This window comes from Triticum dicoccoides, chromosome 5A (assembly GCF_002162155.2).
Source record: "Triticum dicoccoides isolate Atlit2015 ecotype Zavitan chromosome 5A, WEW_v2.0, whole genome shotgun sequence".
NCBI classification, from domain to species: Eukaryota; Viridiplantae; Streptophyta; class Magnoliopsida; order Poales; family Poaceae; genus Triticum; species Triticum dicoccoides.
Window position 1 is genome coordinate 321,607,174 of NC_041388.1, and position 27,862 is coordinate 321,635,035.

Consider the following 27,862-nt stretch of genomic DNA (forward strand, 5'->3'; position numbering starts at 1 on the left):
GGACCGGTGGAGTAGACACTGGAGGTGGCACTGGAGAAGTAGCGGCAGGTGCAGAGTGAGTAGGCCTCGTGTCTACAACTAGCACAGGTGAAGATCTGTGTGCCCTGGGTACAGTCTGGAACCTCCGAGTGGTAGGTCTCTCATCTCCACTGTCCTCGGCAGCAATCCTGCTTGCCTCAACATCTTCCTGCAGCTTCTCCACAACTGTCTGAACCTCAGTGATCTTCACATCAAGATCATGAATCTTTGTCTCGATAACCCGCTCTAGAATCTCCTGGTTTTGCGGGATGTTGGCCAGACTCCTCTCAGTCCTCAGGGTGGCCTCTAGCAGATATGTCATCTGATCATTCTTTGACTTAAGGTTTGCAATGGGTGCATTGGGAGCTGCGGCTTCCTGAGTTGCTTTAGCCGCTGCTACTACCTAGGCCTCCTCTTGGGCCTCAATATATGTAGGGTGTAAGGGATCCATGAACACCACATTATCCTTGAACTCTAGCTGAAGAGGGAGGTGCTCACGATCTAGTAGATATGTGTATGTACCAACTTGGAGTTGATAAGCATCTGAATGTGTGGGGCATATCCACAAGATCTCTTCTAGTTAGCAATTGTCCTCTTGACCGTCTCTACAATCAAACTCATAACTTTGAACTTCTGAGGTGGGGAGTCAAACAAGTGAAGCAAATTGATGAAGTGGCCACGTATCATCTTGTCATCTCCAGACTTGGGCAAAAGGGTATGCCTCAATATAGTTGGTTGTGGACAACCTAGCTAGCAAGTGCTTGACTGGCCCAAGCTTTTGTGTACTAAGATCTTGGGAATTTCCTTGTACATATTTTCCATTGAGTTATGGTCCATCTTGGGCTTCCCATAAACATCAACGTCATATTCATCTTCCTTAGGGGCATTAATAAGAGTAGCCCACTCAGAGATTGATGACTGGTACTTGGAACCCTCAGTCATCCATGCAATCCTCCACTCTGGATAGGAGTGTGTTGTGGAGTAGAATTGCATGATCATCATTCCACTTGGTGAGCTTCTGACCAACAAATGCATCAACTCCGGCAAGTCTGAAACTCTCATGAATGTGGGGGAAATAATCATCATTTGCATCTATGTATTTCTAGTCCAGCCACATCATGTCACTTACAATGGGCTTCTTATCAAGCAAAATTGTCTCATAGAAATCGTGGTGTTCCCTGTCGTGGAAACGTTAGTCACAAGCAGTCCTTCTCCTAACTGAATAGGGATCCACTTTCATCCACTCTCGTAGACCCTTGCCCTTCCTGAGCATCATGTTTTCTGCAACAGGGTGTGCATTGTCATGGTCTGGGATCTTGAGCTTGAGCTTTCTGAGCACTGGTGGCTCATCATCATCTTGAACTTCAGGCACTGGGGCCTTGTTCTTCTCAGCAGCTGGAATGTTTCTTGTTGACCTCTTGGGTGCAGAAACCTTGGGCTTTGACTTGGTCTTGGAGGGAGCAGCAGCTGACTTCATAGCATCAGCCATGAGTTTCTGTGTCTTAGCTGGAGGTGCTTCAGAATGCTCTTCCTCCTCCTCCTCTTGATCATCTTCCTTCATGGAAGGTCGACCAATAATTGTAGGAGTTGTCTTTCTATCCTTCTTTTTCTTCTTGCCGGCATCACCTTCTTCATCACTTGGTTCTTCCAGTGTGAAGGTCATTGTCTCTTGTGGAGCTGAGGTCTTCCAAGGTTTTGATGTTGGGTCTCTCCTCACAGCAGTTTTCTTCTTGGCACCTGACTTAGTGGTAGCTGCAGACCATACTCCTTTCTGAGTACTGCCTTCTTCTTGGAAGTGACCTCATGTGCAACAAAATCTTCGTCCTCACTTTCTGAGGTTCTCTTCTTTCTTGTCCTGATGGCAGCCTTTGGTAAGTTGCTTGGAGTGCTCCTGCTGCCATCATCATAGCTCCCATTGGGACTAGATCCCTCACTAAGCTCAACATTCTGTTCAGACTGGTTCTGACTGTCACTAACACTAGACATCTTGCAAAGCTGGTCCTGTGAATAGATGGGTATGGATAGAGTAGATGAGTTATCACAAAACGCAGATAGTTTTCCAAAAAATTGAGTCCAAACATTAGTATTAGTTTTCCACAGAAAGCATTTCAGAGCTACCGAGTTAATTATTTCGGTGACACCGAAGCACTCACAGAGCCTAAACACACCATATTGGTTGGAATGAGTTGTGGTTCAGTGGCTCTGAGATGCTAGGGTTTCACTGAAATTTTACTTTCGGTCTCACCGATCAGTACGTTTCAGTGGAACCGAGTTCTAGTTGTGCAATGGCCAGGGCCAATTGGTGGGACCGAAAATTTCATTTCGGTCGGTCCGAGATGAGTTCGGCGGAAACCTAACCCTAATTTTTTCTTCGAATCTATTCTAATGAATTTTTTTGGTGGACATATGAATCTGAAACGTGGCAAGATACTAGGAAAGATCCTTGTGCAATGAATCAGAGAAAGAAAGCACGAGGAGATCGAATCTCACCCTAACTCGGTGACGATCCTCTACGGCGGCAACGATGGAGTAGATTCCGTTGACGGCAACGGATTCCTGCGACGACGACGCACAGGAGACCATAGTGATGATCCAAAGACCATTGGGGCAGTAGCAATGGGGTGCGGGCTCGAAACGTTTGAAGAATTTTTCAACCGTACGGGTCGCAAGATATATATACCCATGTGCTGTTTGGGTCGCAAGATATATATACCCATGTGTTGTTTGATGAGCCTGCGTAGTATTAGGTAGTTGGTCAGGTAAAGATTGACCAAGCCAATGATGCAAAGGAGTATTCTTTATGTTTCTTTTTAGTCTGCATATAAAATTTGTCTGAGATCAAACTTCATCAAGTTTTATCAACTTACAAAAAAAACAAGCAACGAGATTGCAGTCAGCTAGTAGCACCTATTTTTGTAGAGTGATACTAATAATGTACTAGTAATGTTCATCTGAAACCTATACATCTGATGTGGCGGCTGGAGCCACAAAGGTGTGAGACCATCAAAGAGTGAACAGTTGCTGCAACACACGCAATTTGAAAGAAAGAAACAAGAAAACACAAACACATATTATATTTCCTTGATACGGGTTGTTTCTTCAATTACAGGCCTTAATTAGTACCACCAAATCGCCAAACCGGTACATGTTTCATTCCATCTCCTTAACGGCAATCGGGCAGATCGCGAGGGACACAGTTTCACATAAAACTGGGAAAAGATCTGCAGGCAGCAGACGCCGAATCTACATTTCAAATCCCATGGGAGTGACATAGATAGCTGCTGCTGGAACTGGAGATGGGCCAGCAAACACCCCGCTAGAAGAATGTCCCTTCTGGAGGCTGCACTAGCTTGCGGTTCTGCGTCGCCGCCATATCTTTCTTCAGCTGGGTCAAGACATGTTCCATAGTGTACTCCCGCTGCCAGTTTGCTAGCAAACTGAACTTCTTTGGGTCAACCTGCATCACCACGGCAAACAATGAATCTATGCCACACATCAAGAAAGCTCATCTTCTATGCATGGATTGACATGGAGAGAGAGAGAGAGAGAGAGAGTGAGTACCGCCCCAGTCTCGTGATTAACACAAGCCATGTTGATTCTTGAATGGAATCTAACAGATGGTGCCTTCTCAGGGTAGTCCTTGTCACAGAACAGCTTCAGCTGGTAGATGCGACCCTCATGGACAGTCTGCAAAGGTTGAGTAAGATAAAAGACTTTAAATAATATAAATGGCAACGGCTGAAGGAAGAAGAATGTCACTACACATTTTCACCAATAGAACAGGAAGGAACTATAGTCATCTCATAAACTCACATTGTGAGGGCCAATAATGGTGCCAGTCCATGACCGCATGTATATGTCATCAGCATCATCCATTCCATAGCTGACCGTTCCATCTCCAATGCCCTTCTCCCCGCGCTCAAGCTCTTCTAGCAGCCTGAAGTTCCGAGGAACTGCAAGCAGGTTGAAATATTAGTTACCTCCATATAAGAAGCTAAAATGACTAAAGAAAATATGTAAGTTCAGTTCATTTTCCAAAGATGGAACATAAAAATTATCGAAGAATCAGCAGCAATCCTTGAGCAGTAAAAATTCAGAGAAAAAAGTTTAGGCAAGACTGATACAAATTTAACCTCCGGATATGCAAGGGTAGCTCTATGATTGCATAATTAACCTTTCAGATTTTCTATGCAGTAATTAATCACAAGCATGATACCAATACACTCTGTGATCCTTCATACACAGTCTGGGACTAGTAAACCCTGCTGTGTCTTCTATACTGGACCTTTCCAGTTCCCACCGACAGTCATGCTTCCATTTTTCGTCAAATTAATTTCCATTGACAAAGCTCAGTTGGTACAACATTAAATAAGAAAAAAAACATATTAAATGAACTTCGGCAAGCAAAAATCACACAATTGAAACAAAGCAAACTCAGTCCATCTGTGGTTACACAACCCCAATTTATCATCAGAACATCAAGAGATCTTACGTTTGAGATTAAAAAAAACTGCAAATCTAGAGCAATATGGTTAGGGAATGGATTTTTTTTTGAATGAAAATCAGGGTATGGATTTTCTGCATGCTTTTAAAGAGAAATGGAGAACACACATCCAAGTTTCCAAGAAATATGGAAATATCAATTGGCATTTTCCGTTGGTACCTAAGAAATCATACAAGTGTCAACACTTTACACTACATATTCAATTACCTGTAGAGGCATGACACATACAATACGCAAAACATGGTTATTAGTGCGGGAGGCGACCTCACCATCTAACGCACAGTAAGGTAACCTGTGCCTGTATGGTTGGTTACCATACATACATTATCTTACAACCAAAAAGATAAAATAAAAAGGGAAGATACCTATACCCATCATGAAGAATTGGTAAAAGAATAAAGAAAATGGCTATGAACTATTGGGCCAGCCAACCAGCAGGCAGAAAAAGAACAAGGAAAGAAGAGGGATTTGGAAAAGAACTTTCTTAGCCCATCAGGCCCATTTATGTCATCATGCCTCCCAGGGAGAGCAGTAGGGCCTTAGGGCTTCTCCCCATAACAGCACTGCCACCAACAAACATGGACAGCAGAGACAACACACAAGTCTCCCTCTGGTATACCCTCCCGCATCCTCGTCATCAGCACCACCATTTCCTCCCCATTGCTGACAACGCCTCTCCCTCCTCTCCGCCAGAGTAGTGTGGAAGCCATGCAACATCCTCACGCCACCACAACGCCATGTTCCTTAGGAACACGCAAGGACGAGGGTGCTGCCAAACTGCGCCATAATGAGGCCAACATGACACCATGGACCCAAGGCAGACACCATAGGAAAAAATTCCCTCGAAGCACACATACTGAACACTGTAGTAGCAGTCTCGATTTCACCACGCATGTAGCATGGCCAAATCTTGATATATGTAATATCCAAGACACAAAGGAAATATTCTAAGAACATGGCTTGCCCAACGAAACATGTGCCACGTGTCTAGGATAATATTCTAAGAAATGAATTTTTCTTGCCATAATCTCCTTTCGGTAAGATGTTCTATAGCGCCAACCTCATTCTCAGTATTTCCAACATCTGATTAAGAGAAAGAAAGAAGTGCAAATTGCTCAATTAGTGAAATACCACCTATCTACAATTTACACAGCATTCTGAATGGTCTACCAATACCAAAATTCTTCTGCTTAAGTAAAGGAACTGCAGTACCCTGGACACATACAGTTTGCTGCTTACAATTGACCACTTCGGGCAATAAGCCCCCACTCCCATACCTACCGCTACACAAGTCCAATTGAGTTGTGAGTAAGACCTGCATAATAGCCGTAAGCATCACTTGCTAGCACATACGCTGTTACGCCTTTTTCTAGAATTAGTTGGTGAAACAGAAAAGAGAAAATCCAACACTACATCACAGTCACCCCATATCATGGCTTCATCAACCATATCTATCTATCAGCAGGACGGCAGACAATCATAGAAGTGCGGCTTGCAATCAATCACATCGCCTAACAAAGATATCAGGTGATCACTTGAACAGGAAGATCTTATATGGTATCCAACCATGCGCCAAGCAACTACCGCCCCCTAGTTAATCCACGCGTCGGCGTCACCTGGTCACTTGGAACCAACCAAATTCCTCGCACAACTTTCCTGAGATGCATGTTCCACCTCAAACCGCATCAGATCGTGAACAAGCAGCCGGATCGGACCGCGGCGCAAGGCGACACAGACAGGACCAAATCGCGCGCGGTAGAGGGAAGAAGGAACAAACAGAAAACGGAAGGTAGCGCGCGAAGGAGGACGGGGATCGCTCACCGACGACGCTCGATCCGGCGCCGGAGCTGCCCAGCGTCATCCGATCGACCGGAGCGGCGGGCGGGCGGGCGGGCGGATCCGATCGAAGGAGAGGGGGACGGTGCGGGGGATTTGAGGGGATCGCCTGCGCGTGGGGAAAGGGAAGGTCTGCGGCGGCTCAACGCGAACGAGATTCTTCCCTGTCCTCTTGTGGGGGATGGAATGCTTCGGTGGTGGCTATCCGCCGTTGGATCGGGAATCGGGTGATCAGGTGGACGAGCGACGTGACATTAATTAGGTATTTAAAAAAACTTTGTGCGGTTGCCTGTGAGATTTGAGACCTTTTCTCAAGATTCACCCATGATTTTTAATGGCAGCAGTTTGGACTTTTTTGTGTGCGTAAAAGCTTTGTTGACGCAATTACACTGCTGCCGCGCATTCCGGTATACATAATGCTTGCTATAAGTGGGACAGACCACGGGCATTCCGCATAACGCCGCATATTTTTATATAATTATGTGAGATTACACGGACCGTTCACTTAAAAGCAAATCTTGTTCACGGTTCTTGTGTACCCACTTAAACTAACACTCATTCACGCCGCAACCTGACAGTAAATGAGTATGAACGAACATATAAGAAAGTTCAGACGACGCTACTACCTGTTTTAACACTACTGCACACAAAAGGTAGCCAGTTCTTTGATGATTTTCAAGAGTGGTTCCACACCGTGAGGCAACTGCAGGAATCCATCAACATCTTCTCCGATGCAGGCCCCGACATCCGATTGGTCGACGATGAGAAGGGCTTTGTCGGAACCACATGTTGGTTCGTCGTCAACCAAACGACAGTGTCGGCATCGAGAAGTACATACATAAGCTTTAGACATCTAATTCTTGACTTCCATAAAAACAAACCAAGCATTTAATGTGGTGATTGTAAATCCCTGTTATACACCAAACTTAACTTCCTCGCAAAAACACACATCATATTAACTAGTACTATAGCATATAGAAATTAAGAGATCGGAAAATTCGCTAGTACACTTTGCCAAAAATAAGGGAGAAGAAATCATCAACTTGTTAGAAAAAGTGGAGGTGACAATGCAAGAGGAGTTCCATTTGGTGGTGCTTCTTAGGTACCTGGCCTTGAGCTCCGGAGGTAAACCCTAGGTTTGATCCAAGTTGGTTATACTTGGCAATGGCGACGTTTTTGCATTATCACTCTGTCGAAGACATTGTTTGGAATTTGTTTAGACATGATCTTTAGAGAGAAAACTCACGATACGACCTTCGGAGATTGGATCAGGCAATGATGACGTGTACACGTCGTTCCCTTTCTGAAGACGTTGTTTTTGAAGAACCTTTCTTGTAGTCCTTGTATTGCCAAGAGATGATTACTGCTGATGGTCTTTGATTCGTTGATCAGAGTTTGATAATTTTGGTGTTTCTTTCTCCATGGCCTATACATAACTTCGGTCTTTTATGACTTTGCTCTTGCAGTTGCAAACGTGTTTTCTTTATGCGCATGTGTTAGTTTTGGTTGTGTGCAATATAGTCATGCAATGACCGGGTGTATAGTCATTATATTTTCATTCTCTTGATGCTTCATTACGAGTCAATAAAAACATTATTTATAGAAAAACATAAACATGACATCATGGTAACAGAAACATGTAGTATATAGTTTACATATTCTCAAATTTCCATGGTACATTTCGACTAAATGTAAGTTGATCTCTGATGTGTAGGTTAACAGTAGTTCGGTACTTTGCGGTGTTAGGAAATGAAAAAATAAAAATAAAAGCAATGCAAAAGAGAAAATGGCACGGTAATCAAAGCGCACACGAGTTGGGTGATATTTTTACAAAGCCAATCTTGATTGTGGCGATTTTGTAAAGCCACATCCTCAAAGTGCCAAATAACTAGATTTCTCTTGAAGCTTCTAGAAAGGAAAACATGTATATATGAATATTGCTCAAGCAAATATTAACCAACTGAGATACTCCTCCAGTAGATAGGATATTTTCACTCTCTCCTCAACTGGCCTCCATCATGAATTACTCTTATCTTTTTTTTGGAAACATAGTACGAACATGGAGGCTCATAACACACATGCAAACTCATCTCTATAAACGCGCACGCACACCCTATTCATATGGGCACTTTCAAAAGACCGAGGCAATAAATTTTAAGATTGATGAGGCCGCTATATGCACCTCACAGTTGACGGGCACATCATACGTTTGAGAGTAACGCCAGAAAGTCTAAAATTAATCCAAGAAATATGAGAGCACCTGTGGCAAGTTTAGAACCTGAACCCAGGTGGTTGGTTCCACCACAAGAAACCTAACCACCTAAGCGCTTAGGTCAACACTTAATCTTTTTACATCAATAGGAATCCTCCAAATTTTGAAAAGGGACCGACATTGCAAGTAAATTTCATTGTATGCCTCCTTCATCCCAAGCAACAAATTTCATTGTCAACTTATATACTTTACATATACGAGTGTCATTCATGTAGTATATTGCCAGCTTATATAGTTCACATATACAAGGAAACAAATGTATGTATTTTTTATTGTCAAGAGTTAACTCGAGGAACACAATATTTTTGATCTCTATGTGGTTAATCAACTCCTTCTAGCCTTTCACCCGGACCCAATGGAGATATTCATCGTATGAAGATGATCATCACATGTGAAAGTGAAATAGGAAAGAAGCAAGAAGCAAGACACACCTGGACAAGGCGTTGTAGGCCCTCCCGGTCGCTGGGTTAAGCCTCTGATGGAGTGGAATAAGCTGAACGTGAAACCTAACCACCTAAGCGCTTAGGTCAACACTTAATCTTTTTACATCAATAGGAATCCTCCAAAATTTGAAAAGGGACCGACATTGCAAGTAAATTTCATTGTATGCCTCCTTCATCCCAAGCAACAAATTTCATTGTCAACTTATATACTTTACATATACGAGTGTCATTCATGTAGTATATTGCCAGCTTATATAGTTCACATATACAAGGAAACAAATGTATGTATTTTTTATTGTCAAGAGTTAACTCGAGGAACACAATATTTTTTATCTCTATGTGGTTAATCAACTCCTTCTAGCCTTGCACCCGGACCCAATGGAGATATCCATCGTATGAAGATGATCATCACATGTGAAAGTGAAATAGGAAAGAAGCAAGAAGCAAGACACACCTGGACAAGGCGTTGTAGGCCCTCCCGGTCGCTGGGTTAAGCCTCTGATGGAGTGGAATAAGCTGAACGTGAATGGTGCTTTCGACACCGAAGCTAGGACGAGGTGGGCTGGCATGATCCTTCGGGACGAGATGACCGTGCTCTCCTCCTGCAGACATTTACACGTAATGTTGAGCTTTTGGTATGCATGGAGGGAATCGCCTTGTTCAAGAATGGGGCCCGAAGCCGATCATCATTAAGACCGACTCGGAAGTGGCGTCCAAGGCAATCATGGGACAGGAGCCTGACCGTTCGGCTAATGCAACGATTATTAAGGAGACTAGATGACCCGGTGCGCCAAATGGCGCAGAGACCCATTTAAAACCATGTTCATGTGGAGAAATAGTTGCCTTTTTTTAGTAACTTTATGTTTGATCAAGAATAGAGACCATGTCAAACCCGAAGTGTTTTCAACGTGTATTTGGACAATGTGCCATTTGGCTCTATGTTACCCAAGTAAGGTGCAAGGTCCAAATTCAAGCATCAAGGGTAAAACCTTTTGTAACAGAAACGTTTGCATTTGTAGGGATAGCATTTCTGCCAAGTTATACATGACTTTCAAAGATCAGTAAACTGAATCCGAAATTTACAGGTTGTAGAGGAAAAAATTCCTGAAATGCCATTAGATAGGTACACAAACAATGAACATAGGGAAAAAAATTAGTGCATGATCCCAACCTTCTTGCTAACAACCAGCACAACAACAACCACTCCTAATAATTGGCATTGGATAACTGATATTTTTTGTGTAGATAAATCATTAATCTCCATAGGGGTAGGAGCTCCCTTGTTCAATTGAGGGGTATGACTTTGACCGGATCATCACGCTTGTTTCTGCAACATCACACTTGTTTTTGTGAATAAAAACTCTTAGAGAATATAGACCCTCAAAAAGGAAAAACACTCCTTGGGAATGGATGGTTGAGACCGCTCCGACATGTGTTTTCGTTCTGTCGCTTGCTGTTCAGGGAGAGTAAACTCTAGGTGGCTAGGGCAAACTCTCCCCTCAAAACTTCACTGGCGAGCCTGTGGATTCACCTTCCCTTTGCTGTCGCTCCATCAACCGGTGGTGGGAATGGGAATCTCGTTGCCTTCGATCCGGTTAGTTGTTTAGGCCACGTTTTTTAGTCCTCGCAGGTGCGACACTCGAGCGGATGATGGTGCTACTTCTTCGAGTTTGTCTTTCATGTCCCAATCCTACTCGAGTTCGTCCATTTGAACATAGCCGACAAAGCTCTGGTGTAGATTCCTGTCGTCTCCTTGGGGTGATGAGGTTAGGGTTTCTCATCATGTGGCAGGATTTGGTGTCAGATGCTTCAAATATAGGCAAGGGTTCAATGATGACAACTACGGCTCCAGGTACTGAACAAGGGGCACATGTATGAAGACTTCTCAGCTATCATTGACCAGGTCAAGTCGGATCCCGTAGGGGAGCGGCGATAGCGGCGCGTCAGCAATAGTAGTGGCTATGCGATGGTCTTGGAATCGCAATGTAATTTTTATTATGTTTGATATGATTTGTATTTTCAATGAACATTGATAATAGATATGGATAATTTTTGAAAAAAATAATTGAGTGCTAAGATTTTTACCGGTTGTCACACTTGTTTATGTGAATAAAACATATTCCCTCAGTCTCATAATGTAAGACGTTTTTTAACACTGATGTAATGTCAAAAAGTATTTTATATTATGAGACGAAAGGAGTACCTGAGAATAATAGATCCTTTAAAAAGAAAATAAATACTCCTTGGGAGTAGATTTTTTTCTCCCCTTGGAATAGATGGCTAGCACCTACGAGCGCTCATATATGCATTTTCCCGGTGGGCCACAACGTATACAGGTGTAAGTGGCAGTGGGATACAACGTTCACGGGGGGCTGTGGGCCACAATGGTTCAGCGTGAGCAAGTGGTAGTCTCCCACCGGATAAGCCACCATGCCACGCGTGTCTGGTGTGTGTGGGTTTGGCTGTGCGCGTATCCTCTCATGGGGGTAGCCACTCAGTTCAGCTCTGGACAGAGGAGACTGGCGATTTGGATCCGCCGTAGTGTTGTTCTGGCCGTCTTGGGCGAGGAGGTTCCGGCCATCGGTGCTGCTTTCCCCGGCTGCTTCTTGGGCGGAGGAGGTTCTGGCCGTCGGTGCTGCTTTCCCCGGCTGCTTCTTGGGCGGAGGAGGTTCCGGCCGTCGGTGCTGCTTTCCCCGGCTGCTTCTTGGGCGGAGGAGGTTCCGGCCGTCGGTGCTGCTTTCCCCGGTTGCTTCTTGGGCGGAGGAGGGAGCTTGGTCCATCTGTTCACCCAGCCGCCTGGATTCATAGGGGACATGTCCACGATTCAACGCCCACCCGACGTTGTCACCAAGGTAATAAATAATCCATTCTAATCCATCCTGATTCTCCTGAAGAAGCATATTCGCTTGATTAGCAGGGTCTTCTACAACAGTATTATGCTCATGCAAATCACCAGAGATAGCAGCATCTAATTTAACTTGATTGAAAAGTACTTAGAAAAGGCAAGCTAACATACCATGTACAATAACCATCCTGGACATCTGGATGTCCAGTATTACAGTGGAATGAGTTGATTTTGCACCTGTAAAACTGAAACTGATTTCTAACTTCCTCTCCTTCTTCAGCAGGGTGATCTGCATTGGTTTTAGACATCAATCTATATAGCCCCGGTCTTCCAATCTATGGTTGAGCTTTATCTTCTGCTGGTATGCGGCGACATCAAGCAGAGTCATCATTGACAAATGGATCTGTTTAAGATTGTTTGATGTCAGGTATGGACTTCAATCATATAGTAAAAAGGCAATAGGAGAGACACATGAAACACAATTTGGCCCTAAAGCATATGCTAACAATGGGGTGTTACTGATAAGCAACCTTGATTTGGTATATGTGAGACAAGTTGTCATATAGTTCTAAGCATGTTTCTATAAACTGTTGTAATTAGGCTAGGGTAATTTATAAAGATGATGGCCATAGAACATAAATACTCTCTCTGTACACTAATATAAGACATTTTTGCAGTTCAATTTAAACTGCAAAAACGTCTTATGTTAGTGTAAAAAGGGAGTATGATATAGATGAAGTAAACACTGCATTTTCACAAAAATAGTGATATTATGATTGAACATAGATTCAGAGGCGATAAATCATTACTACCGACCATACTTCATTGTGCGCCCATAATCCACAAAATCAGAAGCAAACGCATGCTCAATAGTCTTAATCCTAATGATAGATTTAAGGGAAATGACGCACATGGGTAGCGTTGGAGGAGGCACCCATATTTCCTTGAGCATATATTCGACTTTGCGCTGAGCATCGGTAATAAGTCTTGCCCTTGATGCAATAATAGGCTTGGCAATATTCTAGTTGTATTCGTCCATATCATCCACCGGCACATCACTTTCGGTGGTATCATCTTCCTCTAGGTTGTCACTATTGCCAATTTTCTTAATACAATAGCAAAGAACACTTTGTTAGTTGCAAAATAAAAAAGTAGAAACACGTAAAGCGTGTACAGGTGGTTGATGTAGCACGTATTAACAAAGTATATTAATAGAAAGGTACTGACAGGTGATTAATGTAGCGGTATTAAGAAAATTCGCCACTTCTAGGCTCCACTTCGTAGCCGTCCGCACCAACTTTCCTAGAGCTATCTTGCCCCCGTCCCGTTTTGAACCTATGATTGCCAGGAGAACATAATAAGTAAATCATTATGTTTCCTTGATCATAAACACTAAACAGTCTTTACTAAAGCATTAAGATTGTCACTGACCTTCTAAGAGGAGGCTCAAACTTTTTTGCCGATCCTTCTCATCTGCAAGAAACAATAGGTTGAACTAATCATGCAAAATATAGAATTTTATCAACATTTGAAATAACATAGCACCAAATAGCATACTATCAGCGGTCTCCGATTCGAGACCAGCAAAATACATATGTATGCAAGGCAACATCGGTTTTCAAAGGGGAATGACTGGTTTAGCACCCCCATTCACATGTGTATTAATCAAGGCATCTGAATTACAACATTGCAGACAACATAATATGGCCACAAAATCCTGGAGGTTCGACCCGTGATGCACCACGAAATTCACCATCAATAAGCCATTCTGGAGTTTGTGTAGCACTAATATTAGCATAAGGTGGTTTACGTACCAGCTTTAATGTAACACTTTTCTAGAATTTTGATTAACACGGCTACTAACTACCGGTGTCACTAATGCCCAAATAGATGAACATGTAAAATACATGGCATGGGCGACAGACCAAAATCAAAGGCTAGCAGATGTGCGCCACGACGCTGATTAGTGATCACATGACTTTGATAGGTAATACCGAATCACATGAAAAATATAGTGTCCAATAGACCATATGCGGAGAGAGTTTCATGTTAAGAGAATGAAGAAAATGTTGCAGGTCAAGAAAACAAGTATAAGAGCTTATATATAGAACAGTTTAAACTGAGCAGGTGCCCTGTCACATATTCTGTGGAATGAAATTATATGAAAAGAATGTTGTAAGTCAAGAAAACAAGTAGAAGAACTTATATATAGAACGGTTTAAACTGAGGAGATGCCCTATCACATATTGTGTGGAATGAAATTATATGACCAATTTACCCTGTAATGGTTGTCATCTAACTCGGTAGGAAAGAGAGCCCAACCGACATGGTGTTTGGAGGGCCTATTTGTGCTATTTTTAAATATTGTTACCAATGTTGAGACTGAATTAAGATGAAGCTAGCTACTATACAGATTGGGCATATAAGCCTAGTAGATGTGTTTTTAGGAGTGTAATGTGTTTACGACAATGTATCAATCTAGTTATCAGGGATGTAACCAACAACACATTAACTTAAAGGCCTAAGCAATAGAGTGCAACGATACACATATTTTCGGCAAATGGCACTCCATCGGCAATGAATTGGCATACATCACAACATAGATTAATGCTGATCGTATGAAAAATACCAACATAGATTAATACTGGCACACATCAGTAATCAAGTCCTAATTACAGTTGCAAAATAGCCAAAACCAGCTAGTTGCTCAATGTTGCAACCATTCTGCACCAGCAGTACTTACTTGCTACCATACACGTTGCATCGACTCAAGCATTGGGAACTTTTGATAGAGGCTATATTTTTAAACCATTTGTTCACGTACTAACATTTTGATCCGAGAGGCATATTTTTTAAAATTTTGGGATACACCCTGTATGATAAGAACAATAGACAAATGAATCAAAAAGGTTGGATTTACCCAAGAGTACCAACCTTTCTTTAGCATGTTTCAGAAGAATAACAGCGCCAGATTAAGTGAAGCAATCTTTCGCTTGAGTTGCTTGTCCTTGGTCGTTTCCAGAATCCTGGCACAAAATAAGCTTGAAGGAGAGCAAGCATGAGAAGAAAATAATAATGTAAACAGAACACAACGCACAGAACACACAGGTAGAGCGAGTAAAATGGTGTATATGAAATGAGCAAAACAATGGAAAGTCAGAGAAGGAAGGCAGAACCTTGGCAGGAAGAAAGGCAGCACACGAGGCGGCGGGCCGGCAGAACAGCAACAAGAACCGCAGACCCACTATTCTAACTTACAACATTGGGTCCGACGGGGGATGGGGATGAACTTGCAACACACTTCCACAAGTAAGTTTCTTACAGATGCATTTCTTTATAATAAAACTGGTTGCTTGACAGTATACACATTTACAGAAATATGAACTTCTTTTCACCTAGATGGATGGATCTTCCCATAGATTTCATACACCCTGTATGACTTCTTTGTTAAGGGGTGGGTAATCAAACCTGACACTTATTTTTGATAGTTTTTCTCCAATCTCCTGAAGATAGGAGAGCAACACACTGTAAATAAACAAACTTCATAATCTCAATAATACTTAATACTTGACAAAGTCAGGATTGTAGTAGCCTTGCCATGACATCAGCCACAATATATTTCTCAGTTATCACAAGAACACTGTATAATGCTGACATGCCAGTGGAGAGCATAGTGAACACAATAGTGCTGAAGAAACTTGTCTGTGATCTTCTCTAGATATGGTTATAACATCACCTTGTATGAATACATCATGGCATAATTGAAGGCATTAGACAATATTCTACATGAACTGGGTGGTCTATTTAATGTTCTTAATGGATCCATGTACAAAGATAAGAATTTGACAGTATGAAAAGTAGAAGAACACATGTGTAGTTATTCACAGAAACAGAGAAGTAACTATAATCCAAATAATGCTTCAGCAACAAAACATACTTGCTCTTAACTGGACAGCAGCCGTTGCTGGCAAAGTGTTGTTGGCCATCTGAAGAGTAGGTGCCAGAGAGAGAGAGAGGAGTGGGGCCTGATTTTGGCTGTCATCAGGGTCGGGTTCCGCCTCTCTTAACTTATTTCTTAGCTATCAGAAGAACACTGTATAAAGTTAGTATTCTTTCTCTGAAGAAATCAAGTGTAATAACAAGCAGAGATTATATATTCCTAAGCTATCAGAAGAACAATGATTTGTGGGAAATCGAAGGAGCGATACATAGAAAGGACGAGTTAGAGACCAAACTTTGTATACTTCATTTGGCTGAATCATCTACAGTTGAAAGTATATCCGTGTATGACGGTGGAAAAGTAGCAAAACACATGACGGTGGAACAGCAGCAAAACACAATATTGCAGCAGAGCTTAAAGCAGGTGCAAGGTCTGAACAAGGTTGATTATAGTCTAGTTCTGAGTGTTAACTGTAATGCTGCATCAGCTATAACAAGTTGTTCATGTTGCAATATATTGGTGTTTATGCCCAGCCCAAATGTAACTTACGTACTGAACAAAATAGGACGTACGAACCTGATTATCAGGTAAAATAGCATATTTTGAGTAGTCAGATTCCCCTTGGGCAAGCTCTTTAGCCCCATCATACATTAACTGCGCAAATTAAGCTCATTACTCGGGAAAAAACACTTACAAACCACTCCCAAAAGAACAATATAAAGCTGCCTACATGATCCTCACTAAGCAATAAGAGCAAAAACTATATTAAAACACACTCGTTGCAGTATTGGCATACTTTGATTGTCTGGTACACGATGACATGGTTGACTGTCGTATAGCCCTTGTGTTCCGCCACATCAAAGCCGGTCCAGAAAAGAAGATTTATCTGGAGATAGATGTTCAGAAAAATGTAAGGTATACTATTTGTCACTGGGATTGTAACTTTCCAGGGAAGAATACAATGGGATCTTGCCTGCATAGATATCATGGACTTTCCTGATTCTCCAGCCCCTTAAAAAGAAAACATCACATATTAGGAACCAGGATTTCCTGATTTTGAAACAGGGTAAAGAAGACGGCTATCGGGAATTGGTCCAACTAATATTTTGAAGAGGAGGGGAGAGGGAGAAGGGGAGGGATGCGGTGCCATACCACCATCGACCGACGTCGTTTGTACAGCCACGCCGCCAGTAAGGTTGAGCGAGAGGGTGCTGCCGGCATGGACCTCGTCAAGCTCCTGGCATCCAGTCACCGCTATCGCTCCCATGCTCCCTGCCACCTCCATGTTTCTCCCAGACCTCGGTGGTAGGCAGAGGGGCCGCCGCCACCCCTCTCCCTGGGCGCCACCTCCTCCCCCATCGGGTGGATGCTCCTCGTTTCTTCCACTCCCAGGACGCCAGATCCCCTTCCACTCCCGGGACGCCAGATCCGCGGGCTCACCGTTGTTTAGCCGGAGAAAAACAAGATGGAGTAGATGCTGGCCAGGAGGTCGCTCGGCTCGGCCCGGGCGAGAGCACGGGAGGAGAAAAGGGAAGGGGGGGGGAGGCGGCGCAGTGGAGACCAGGGGAGGAGGCGGGGCTCGAGAAGTGGAGGGATTGGCTGCTTGGAGACGAATGGGATTGGGGGCTAGGTTTTCACCGCGCCCTACGATCCAGCCCCACGCCTCTCGCTTTCTCACCCAGGACGCACGCGGGACGCACCAATACATGAAGGAAATATGCCCTAGAGGCAATAATAAAGTTATTATTTATTTCCTTATAATCATGATAAATGTTTATTATTCATGCTAGAATTGTATTTTCCGGAAACATAATACATGTGTGAATACATAGACAAACAGAGTGTCACTAGTATGCCTCTACTTGACTAGCTCGTTAATCAAAGATGGTTATGTTTCCTAACCATGAACAATGAGTTGTTATTTGATTAACGAGGTCACATCATTAGTAGAATGATCTGATTGACATGACCCATTCCATTAGCTTAGCACCTGATCGTTTAGTATGTTGCTATTGCTTTCTTCATGACTTATACATGTTCCTATGACTATGAGATTATGCAACTCCCGTTTACCGGAGGAGCACTTTGGGTACTACCAAACGTCACAACGTAAATGGGTGATTATAAAGGAGTACTACAGGTGTCTCCAATGATCGATGTTGGGTTGGCGTATTTCGAGATTAGGATTTGTCACTCCGATTGTCGGAGAGGTATCTCTGGGCCCTCTCGGTAATACACATCACATAAGCCTTGCAAGCATTACAACTAATATGTTAGTTGTGAGATGATGTATTACGGAACGAGTAAAGAGACTTACCGGTAACGAGATTGAACTAGGTATTGGATACCGACGATCGAATCTCGGGCAAGTAACATACCGATGACAAAGGGAACAACGTATGTTGTTATGCGGTCTGACCGATAAAGATCTTCGTAGAATATGTAGGAGCCAATATGGGCATCCAGGTCCCGCTATTGGTTATTGACCAGAGACATGTCTCGGTCATGTCTACATTGTTCTCGAACCCGTAGGGTCCGCACGCTTAAGGTTACGATGACAGTTATATTATGAGTTTATGCATTTTGATGTACCGAAGAATTTTCGGAGTCCCGGATGTGATCACGGACATGACGAGGAGTCTCGAAATGGTCGAGACATAAAGATTGATATATTGGAAGCCTATGTTTGGACATCGGAAGTGTTCCGGGTGAAATCGGGATTTTACCGGGTTACCGGGAGGTTACCGGAACCCCCCGGGAACCACATGGGCCTTCATGGGCCTTAGTGAAAAGGAGAAAGGGGCAGCCCAAGGGAGCTGCGCGCCTCCTCCCTTCTCCTAGTCCTATTAGGACTAGGAGAGGTGGCCGGCCACCCCTCTCCCTCTTTCCCCCTTGGGAATCCTAGTTGGAATAGGATTGGAGGGGAGTCCTACTCCCGGTAGGAGTAGGACTCCTCCTGCGCCTCCTCCTCCTGGCCGGCGCACCCTCCCCCCTTGGCTCCTTTATATACTGAGGCAGGGGCACCTCTAAACACACAAGTTGACACAAGTTGATCCACGTGATCGATTCCTTAGCCGTGTGCGGTGCCCCCTGCCACCATATTCCTCGATAATACTGTAGCGGAGTTTAGGCGAAGCCCTGCTGCTGTAATTCATCAAGATCGTCACCACGCCGTCGTGCTGACGAAACTCTTCCCCGACACTTTGCTGGATCGGAGTCCGGGGATCGTCATCGAGCTGAACGTGTGCTCGAACTCGGAGGTGCCGTAGTTTCGGTGCTTGATCGGTTGGATCGTGAAGACGTACGACTACTTCCTCTACGTCGTGTCATCGCTTCCGCAGTCGGTCTGCGTTGGGTACGTAGACAACACTCTCCTCTCGTTGCTATGCATCACATGATCCTGTGTGCGCGTAGGAAAAATTTTTGAAATTACTACGAAACCCAACAGTGGCATCCGAGCCTAGGTTAATGATGTTGATGTTATATGCACGAGTAGAACACAAGTGAGTTGTGGACGATACAAGTCATACTGCCTACCAGCATGTCATATTTTGGTTCAGCGGTATTGTTGGACGAGACGACCCGGACCAACCTTACGCGTACGCTTACGCGAGACCGGTTCCCTCGACGTGCTTTGCACAGAGATGGCTTGCGGGCGACTGCCTCTCCAACTTTAGTTGAACCAAGTATGGCTACGCCCGGTTCTTGCGAAGGTTAAAACGGAGTCTATTTGACAAACTATCGTTGTGGTTTTGATGCGTAGGTGAGATTGGTTCTTACTTAAGCCCGTAGCAGCCACGTAAAACATGCAACAACAAAGTAGAGGACGTCTAACTTGTTTTTGCAGGGCATGTTGTGATGTGATATGGTCAAGGCATGATGCTGAATTTTATTGTATGAGATGATCATGTTTTGTAACCAAGTTATCGGCAACTGGCAGGAGCCATATGGTTGTCGCTTTATTGTATGCAATGCAATCGCGATGTAATGCTTTACTTTATTACTAAACGGTAGTGATAGTCGTGGAAGCATAAGATTGGCGAGACGACAACGATGCTACGATGGAGATCAAGGTGTCGCGCCGGTGACGATGGTGATCATGACGGTGCTTCGGAGATGGAGATCACAAGCACAAGATGATGATGGCCATATCATATCACTTATATTGATTGCATGTGATGTTTATCTTTTTATGCATCTTATCTTGCTTTGATTGACGGTAGCATTATAAGATGATCTCTCACTAAATTATCAAGAAGTGTTCTCCCTGAGTATGCACCGTTGCAAAAGTTCTTCGTGTTGAGACACCACGTGATGATCGGGTGTGATAGGCTCTACGTTCAAATACAACGGATGCAAAACAGTTGCGCACGCAGAATACTCAGGTTAAACTTGACGAGCCTAGCATATGCAGATATGGCCTCGGAACACGGAGACCGAAAGGTCGAGCGTGAATCATATAGTAGATATGATCAACATAATGATGTTCACCGATGAAACTACTCCATCTCACGTGATGATCGGATATGGTTTAGTTGATTTGGATCACGTGATCACTTAGAGGATTAGAGGGATGTCTATCTAAGTGGGAGTTCTTTAATAATATGATTAATTGAAACTTAAAATTTATCATGAACTTAGTCCCTGATAGTATCTTGCTTGTTTATGTTGATTGTAGATAGATGGCTCGTGCTGTTGTTCCGTTAAATTTTAATGCGTTCCTTGAGAAAGCAAAGTTGAAAGATGATGGTAGCAATTACACGGACTGGGTCCGTAACTTGAGGATTATCCTCATTGCTGCACAGAAGAATTACGTCCTGGAAGTACCGCTGGGTGCCAGGCCTGCTGCTGGAGCAACGCCAGATGTTATGAACGTCTGGCAGAGCAAAGCTGATGACTACTCGATAGTTCAGTGTGCCATGCTTTACGGCTTAGAATCGGGACTTCAACGACGTTTTGAACGTCATGGAGCATATGAGATGTTCCAGGAGTTGAAGTTAATATTTCAAGCAAATGCCCGGATTGAGAGATATGAAGTCTCCAATAAGTTCTATAGCTGCAAGATGGAAGAGAACAGTTCTGTCAGTGAGCATATACTCAAAATGTCTGGGTATAAGAATCATTTGATTCAATTGGGAGTTAATCTTCCGGATGATTGCGTCATTGACAGAATTCTCCAATCACTGCCACCAAGCTACAAGAGCTTCGTGATGAACTATAATATGCAAGGGATGAACAAGACTATTCCCGAGCTCTTCGCAATGCTGAAAGCTGCGGAGGTAGAAATCAAGAAGGAGCATCAAGTGTTGATGGTTAACAAGACCACTAGTTTCAAGAAAAAGGGCAAAGGAAAAAAAAGGGGAACTTCAAAAAGAACGGCAAGCAAGTTGTTGCTCAAGAGAAGAAACCCAAGTCTAAACCTAAGCCTGAAACTGAGTGCTTCTACTGCAAGCAGACTGGTCACTGGAAGCGGAACTGCCCCAAGTATTTGGCGGATAAGAAGGATGGCAAGGTGAACAAAGGTATATGTGATATACATGTTATTGATGTGTACCTTACCAATGCTCGCAGTAGCACCTGGGTATTTGATACTGGTTCTGTTGCTAATATTTGCAACTCGAAACAGGGACTACAGAATAAGCGGGCACTGGCAAAGGACGAGGTGACGATGCGCGTGAGAAACGGTTCCAAAGTCGATGTGATCGCGGTCGGCACGCTACCTCTACATCTACCTTCGGGATTAGTATTAGACCTAAATAATTGTTATTTGGTGCCAGCGTTGAGCATGAACATTATATCTGGATCTTGTTTAATGCGAGACGGTTATTCATTTAAATCAGAGAATAATGGTTGTTCTATTTATATGAGTAATATCTTTTATGGTTATGCACCCTTGAAGAGTGGTCTATTCTTACTAAATCTCGATAGTAGTAATACACATATTCATAATGTTGAAACCAAAAGATGCAGAGTTGATAATGAAAGTGCAACTTATTTGTGGCACTGTCGTTTAGGTCATATCGGTGTAAAACGCATGAAGAAACTCCATACTAATGGACTTTTGGAACCACTTGATTATGAATCACTTGGTACTTGCGAACCGTGCCTCATGGGCAAGATGACTAAAACACCGTTCTCCGGTACTATGGAGAGAGCAACAGATTTGTTGGAAATCATACATACCGATGTATGTGGCCCGATGAATATTGAGGCTCGTGGCGGATATCGTTATTTTCTCACCTTCACAGATGATGAGCAGATATGGATATATCTACTTAATGAAGCATAAGTCTGAAACATTTGAAAAGTTCAAAGAATTTTAGAGTGAAGTTGAAAATCATCGTAACAAGAAAATAAAGTTTCTACGATCTGATCGTGGAGGAGAATATTTGAGTTACGAGTTTGGTGTACATTTGAAAAATTGTGGAATAGTTTCGCAACTCACGCCACCCGGAACACCACAGCGTAATGGTGTGTCCGAACGTCGTAATCGTACTTTACTAGATATGGTGCGATCTATGATGTCTCTTACTGATTTACCGCTATCATTTTGGGGATATGCTTTAGAGACGGCCGCATTCACGTTAAATAGGGCACCATCAAAATCCGTTGAGACGACGCCTTATGAACTGTGGTTTGGCAAGAAACCAAAGTTGTCGTTTCTTAAAGTTTGGGGTTGCGATGCTTATGTGAAAAAGCTTCAACCTGATAAGCTCGAACCCAAATCGGAGAAATGTGTATTCATAGGATACCCAAAGGAAACTGTTGGGTACACCTTCTATCACAGATCCGAAGGCAAAACATTCGTTGCTAAGAATGGATCATTTCTAGAGAAGGAGTTTTCTCTCGAAAGAAGTGAGTGGGAGGAAAGTAGAACTTGACGAGGTAACTGTACCTGCTCCCTTACTGGAAAGTAGTTCATCACAGAAAACTGTTTCAGTGACACCTACACCAGTTAGTGAGGAAGCCAATGATAATGACCATGAAACTTCAGATCAAGATACTACTGAACTTCGTAGATCAACCAGAGTAAGATCCGCACCAGAGTGGTACGGTAATCCTGTTCTGGAGGTCATGCTACTAGATCATGATGAACCTACGAACTATGAAGAAGCGATGGTGAGCCCAGATTCCGCAAAGTGGCTAGAAGCCATGAAATCTGAGATGGGATCCATGTATGAGAACAAAGTATGGACTTTGGTTGACTTGCCCGATGATCGGCAAGCGATTGAGAATAAATGGATCTTTAAAAAGAAGACTGACGCTGATGGTAATGTTACTGTCTACAAAGCTCGACTTGTCGCAAAAGGTTTTCGGCAAGTTCAAGGAATTGACTACGATGAGACCTTCTCACCCGTAGCGATGCTTAAGTCCGTCCGAATCATGTTAGCAATTGCCGCATTTTATGATTATGAAATTTGGCAAATGGATGTCAAAACTGCATTCCTGAATGGATTCCTGGAAGAAGAGTTGTATATGATGCAACCAGAAGGTTTTGTCGATCCAAAGGGAGCTAACAAAGTGTGCAAGCTCCAGCGATCCATTTATGGACTGGTGCAAGCCTCTTGGAGTTGGAATAAACGTTTTGATAGTGTGATCAAAGCATTTGGTTTTATACAGACTTTTGGAGAAGCCTGTATTTACAAGAAAGTGAGTGGGAGCTCTGTAGCATTTCTGATATTATATGTGGATGACATATTACTGATTGGAAATGATATAGAATTTCTGGATAGCATAAAGGGATACTTGAATAAAAGTTTTTCAATGAAAGACCTCGGTGAAGCTGCTTACATATTAGGCATTAAGATCTATAGAGACAGATCAAGACGCTTAATTGGACTTTCACAAAGCACATACCTTGACAAAATTTTGAAGAAATTCAAAATGGATCAAGCAAAGAAAGGGTTCTTGCCTGTGTTACAAGGTGTGAAATTGAGTAAAACTCAATACCCGACCACTGCAGAAGATAGAGAGAATATGAAAGATGTTCCCTATGCATCAGCCATAGGCTCTATCATGTATGCAATGCTGTGTACCAGACCTGATGTGTGCCTTGCTATAAGTTTAGCAGGGAGGTACCAAAGTAATCCAGGAATGGATCACTGGACAGCGGTCAAGAACATCCTGAAATACCTGAAAAGGACTAAGGATATGTTTCTCGTATATGGAAGTGACAAAGAGCTCATCGTAAAAGGTTACGTTGATGCAAGCTTTGACACTGATCCGGACGATTCAAAATCGCAAACCGGATACGTGTTTACATTAAACGGTGGAGCTGTCAGTTGGTGCAGTTCTAAACAAAGCGTCGTAGCGGGATCTACATGTGAAGCGGAATACATAGCTGCTTCGGAAGCAGCAAATGAAGGAGTCTGGATGAAGGAGTTCATATATCTAGGTGTCATACCTAGTGCATCGGGTACAATGAAAATCTTTTGTGACAATACTGGTGCAATTGCCTTGGCAAAGGAATCCAGATTTCACAAAAGGACCAAACACATCAAGAGACGCTTCAACTCCATCCGGGATCTAGTCCAGGTGGGAGACATAGAGATTTGCAAGATACATACGGATCTGAATGTTGCAGACCCGTTGACTAAGCCTCTTCCACGAGCAAAACATGATCAGCACCAAAGCTCCATGGGTGTTAGATTCATTACAGTGTAATCTAGATTATTGACTCTAGTGCAAGTGGGAGACTGAAGGAAATATGCCCTAGAGGCAATAATAAAGTTATTATTTATTTCCTTATAATCATGATAAATGTTTATTATTCATGCTAGAATTGTATTTTCCGGAAACATAATACATGTGTGAATACATAGACAAACAGAGTGTCACTAGTATGCCTCTACTTGACTAGCTCGTTAATCAAAGATGGTTATATTTCCTAACCATGAACAATGAGTTGTTATTTGATTAACGAGGTCACATCATTAGTAGAATGATCTGATTGACATGACCCATTCCATTAGCTTAGCACCTGATCGTTTAGTATGTTGCTATTGCTTTCTTCATGACTTATACATGTTCCTATGACTATGAGATTATGCAACTCCCGTTTACCGGAGGAACACTTTGGGTACTACCAAACGTCACAACGTAAATGGGTGATTATAAAGGAGTACTACAGGTGTCTCCAATGATTCGATGTTGGGTTGGCGTATTTCGAGATTAGGATTTGTCACTCCGATTGTCGGAGAGGTATCTCTGGGCCCTCTCGGTAATACACATCACATAAGCCTTGCAAGCATTACAACTAATATGTTAGTTGTGAGATGATGTATTACGGAACGAGTAAAGAGACTTACCGGTAACGAGATTGAACTAGGTATTGGATACCGACGATCGAATCTCGGGCAAGTAACATACCGATGACAAAGGGAACAACGTATGTTGTTATGCGGTCTGACCGATAAAGATCTTCGTAGAATATGTAGGAGCCAATATGGGCATCCAGGTCCCGCTATTGGTTATTGACCAGAGACATGTCTCGGTCATGTCTACATTGTTCTCGAACCCGTAGGGTCCGCACGCTTAAGGTTACGATGACAGTTATATTATGAGTTTATGCATTTTGATGTACCGAAGGTTGTTCGGAGTCCCGAATGTGATCACGGACATGACGAGGAGTCTCGAAATGGTCGAGACGTAAAGATTGATATATTGGAAGCCTATGTTTGGACATCGGAAGTGTTCCGGGTGAAATCGGGATTTTACCGGGTTACCGGGAGGTTACCGGAACCCCCCGGGATCCATATGGGCCTTCATGGGCCTTAGTGGAAAGGAGAAAGGGGCAGCCCAAGGTGGCTGCGCCTCTTCCCCCTCCCCTAGTCCTATTAGGACTAGGAGAAGGTGGCCGGCCCCCCTCTCTCCCTTCCCCTCCGAGGAATCCTAGTTGGACTAGGATTGGGGGGAGGAATCCTACTCCCAGAGGGAGTAGGACTCTCCTGCGCCTCCCTCTATGGCCGGCCAGCCTCCCCCTCTCTACTCCTTTATATATGGAGGCAGGGGCACCTCTAAACACACAAGTTGACACAAGTTGATCCACGTGATCGATTCCTTAGCCGTGTGCGGTGCCCCCTGCCACCATATTCCTCGATAATACTGTAGCGGAGTTTAGGCGAAGCCCTGCTGCTGTAATTCATCAAGATCGTCACCACGCCGTCGTGCTGACGAAACTCTTCCCCGACACTTTGCTGGATCGGAGTCCGGGGATCGTCATCGAGCTGAACGTGTGCTCGAACTCGGAGGTGCCGTAGTTTCGGTGCTTGATCGGTTGGATCGTGAAGACGTACGACTACTTCCTCTACGTCGTGTCATCGCTTCCGCAGTCGGTCTGCGTTGGGTACGTAGACAACACTCTCCTCTCGTTGCTATGCATCACATGATCCTGTGTGCGCGTAGGAAATTTTTTTGAAATTACTACGAAACCCAACAATACACTGGGCCCGTAGACATTTGAGGCCCACCCGTCATGGACAAGGAAGCAAAACAAATGAGTCACAGAGGACTAACGGCCACGACTTTGACAGCAGCGTAAAAATCCCTGTTGCTGTGAAATCGTGCGGCCACAACACACGCGCGCCGCGAATGCCCCTGCAATGGCGGGTACTCTACCAGGCTTTATATGTTAGATTATACACCTACTTCAAGATAGACAACATGTCATCACTATGATCCGCTGCTCGAGGAACTGTGTGGCTCACTGCCTTGCTCAAATAGGGCACACATAGTATACGCTCTGTCGTGTGGGTAAGGTCTAGACCTGATGAGATTAACGTCGTGTATCAGAACAACTGTATGCCTAATGGTTAAGAAATGAAAGTTTCTTTCTCGTCAAAAAATAAGGATGCGAACCTGGAACTTTGAGGGTACCCTCCAACCCTATTTAGTTCAAGTAAATGAACTAAATTTTTATAATTCACATTATTTTTAAAATTTTAATTCATCTGATTGAACTAAGTAGGATCGGAAGGTACCCTAAAGGTTTCAAATTTACATGCCTAAAAAATAAACACCGCACACTAGAACACTTGCAGCTGTGCGGGTCACTGTGCTAGTCGGATAAAAATAGCATTACCGCGGCGCTATATATGGCTTTGTGGGATAACTGTGATTCTAATCCTCCTCGGGTGGTCTTTCCGTCCATGGTTTAGCCATGAAGTGCATGTGCCTGTCCCCAGCCACAGGAAATCGCCCGATACATGCAGCCACGCACGCCGCGCGTCCAGATCGGGAGCCGCCAACGTGCGGCAATGGCAGGCCTCGCCGCGGCTTTCGCCGTGGCGACCCTCGCGGCGATGGCCCACGCCACCACCGCCGGCTCCCCGCCGTTGCCGCCGTCGTCGCAGCCGTGGTCGTCGTCCTACTACGCGGCCGTGGAGAACCGGCTGTCGGCGGGGGCCGGCATGGTGCTCGTCTGCCGCGCGCTGGGCGGCGGCGACATCTTTACCCAGTGGAGCGTCGTGCCGCGTGGCCGCGTGCCCCGCGACGGCCGCCGCGTCTTGGAGCTCCTGGTGGACGCCAAGACGTACGGGTGGGTCACCTGCAGCTGGGCCTACCAGGGAAACTACGTCGGCGCCATGCCGCTCTTCGACTCGCGGTGGCCGGAGGCCAAGCGGTGCCAGGACGTCGCCGGCGGCGGCCTGTGCCGCGTCGTGTTCGAGAGCGACATGGTGCGCCTCGAGACGCCCGGCGGGGGACAGCGGGTTCTCGGCGACCTGCCGGTGAAACGTTGCCGGCGGCACTGGCTCCTGTTCAGCACGGAGTGCACGTACCCGGACCATCCCTACCCCTACGCCGGCCGCCGCCTCAGCAACGCCTTCGAATACTTTGGCGTGTGACCGGTTAGGGAATTCATTTTTTTTTTTGTTTTGAGAATCCGTTAGGGAATTCATTAGGGCATCTCGATTGAATGTACGTAATGGAACATAGTACCACGTAGCACTCCTCTCTCCTCCTATGAACGTTTTTACGACGAATGCCCAGCCCACACGATGGGCAG

General features: G+C 44.1%; 4 protein-coding genes across 12 annotated transcripts; 2 read left to right on the forward strand and 2 right to left on the reverse strand.

The window, feature by feature from the left end:
* Positions 1-3,065: 3,065 nt before the first annotated feature.
* LOC119301239 (ubiquitin-conjugating enzyme E2 variant 1C-like) lies at positions 3,066-6,508 on the reverse strand. The gene is made up of 4 exons (XM_037578172.1): positions 6,344-6,508; positions 3,832-3,971; positions 3,580-3,705; positions 3,066-3,475 (listed from the first exon to the last, which is right to left on the reverse strand). The coding sequence occupies exons 1-4, from the start codon at positions 6,381-6,383 to the stop codon at positions 3,335-3,337; spliced, it is 447 nt and encodes a 148-aa protein (XP_037434069.1). The 5' UTR covers positions 6,384-6,508; the 3' UTR covers positions 3,066-3,334.
* A 5,008-nt stretch (positions 6,509-11,516) lies between these two features.
* On the forward strand, positions 11,517-12,443 carry LOC119301240. 2 transcript variants are annotated; one of them, XM_037578173.1, is made up of 2 exons: positions 11,517-11,925; positions 12,199-12,443. In XM_037578173.1, the coding sequence occupies exons 1-2, from the start codon at positions 11,554-11,556 to the stop codon at positions 12,220-12,222; spliced, it is 396 nt and encodes a 131-aa protein (XP_037434070.1). In that variant the 5' UTR covers positions 11,517-11,553; the 3' UTR covers positions 12,223-12,443. The 2 variants fall into 2 exon arrangements, with proteins under 2 accessions (XP_037434070.1, XP_037434071.1); XM_037578174.1 differs by having other exon boundaries at positions 12,202-12,443.
* Positions 11,820-17,003, reverse strand: LOC119301242 (guanine nucleotide-binding protein alpha-1 subunit-like). Of its 8 annotated transcripts, none has more exons than XR_005146990.1 (11): positions 16,655-16,725; positions 16,435-16,512; positions 15,856-15,997; positions 15,314-15,654; positions 15,095-15,218; positions 14,853-14,959; positions 13,350-13,391; positions 13,146-13,253; positions 12,830-13,023; positions 12,090-12,321; positions 11,820-11,961 (listed from the first exon to the last, which is right to left on the reverse strand). XR_005146990.1 is itself a non-coding variant. In XM_037578175.1 (5 exons), the coding sequence occupies exons 1-5, from the start codon at positions 16,844-16,846 to the stop codon at positions 15,381-15,383; spliced, it is 366 nt and encodes a 121-aa protein (XP_037434072.1). In that variant the 5' UTR covers positions 16,847-17,003; the 3' UTR covers positions 15,229-15,380. The 8 variants fall into 8 exon arrangements, 1 of the variants encoding a protein (XP_037434072.1); XR_005146988.1 differs by having other exon boundaries at positions 15,314-15,421; positions 16,655-16,722; XR_005146989.1 differs by having other exon boundaries at positions 15,314-15,992.
* Positions 17,004-27,062: 10,059 nt separating this feature from the next.
* On the forward strand, positions 27,063-27,838 carry LOC119297267. The gene has a single exon (XM_037575125.1). It carries the CDS (start codon positions 27,063-27,065, stop codon positions 27,699-27,701), a length of 639 nt encoding a protein of 212 aa, XP_037431022.1. The 3' UTR covers positions 27,702-27,838.
* The last annotated feature ends 24 nt before the right edge of the window (positions 27,839-27,862 follow it).

Coding starts and splice junctions, on each gene's coding strand:
- LOC119301239 (XM_037578172.1), bottom strand. CDS start 6,383: ATGACGCTGGGCAGCTCCGGCGCCGGATCGAGCGTCGTCG. Junction 3,972..6,343: donor CGCCGGATCGAGCGTCGTCG/GTGAGCGATCCC, acceptor ACCTGCTTGCAG/TTCCTCGGAACTTCAGGCTG. Junction 3,706..3,831: donor CCATTATTGGCCCTCACAAT/GTGAGTTTATGA, acceptor CAACCTTTGCAG/ACTGTCCATGAGGGTCGCAT.
- LOC119301242 (XM_037578175.1), bottom strand. Junction 16,513..16,654: donor TCGTGTACCAGACAATCAAA/GTATGCCAATAC, acceptor TAATTTGCGCAG/TTAATGTATGATGGGGCTAA. Junction 15,998..16,434: donor CTATTTTACCTGATAATCAG/GTTCGTACGTCC, acceptor TTCTTCTGATAG/CTAAGAAATAAGTTAAGAGA.
- LOC119297267 (XM_037575125.1), top strand. CDS start 27,063: ATGCAGCCACGCACGCCGCGCGTCCAGATCGGGAGCCGCCAACGTGCG.
- LOC119301240 (XM_037578173.1), top strand. CDS start 11,554: ATGGGGGTAGCCACTCAGTTCAGCTCTGGACAGAGGAGACTGGCGATT. Junction 11,926..12,198: donor CACCCGACGTTGTCACCAAG/GTAATAAATAAT, acceptor CTCCTTCTTCAG/CAGGGTGATCTGCATTGGTT.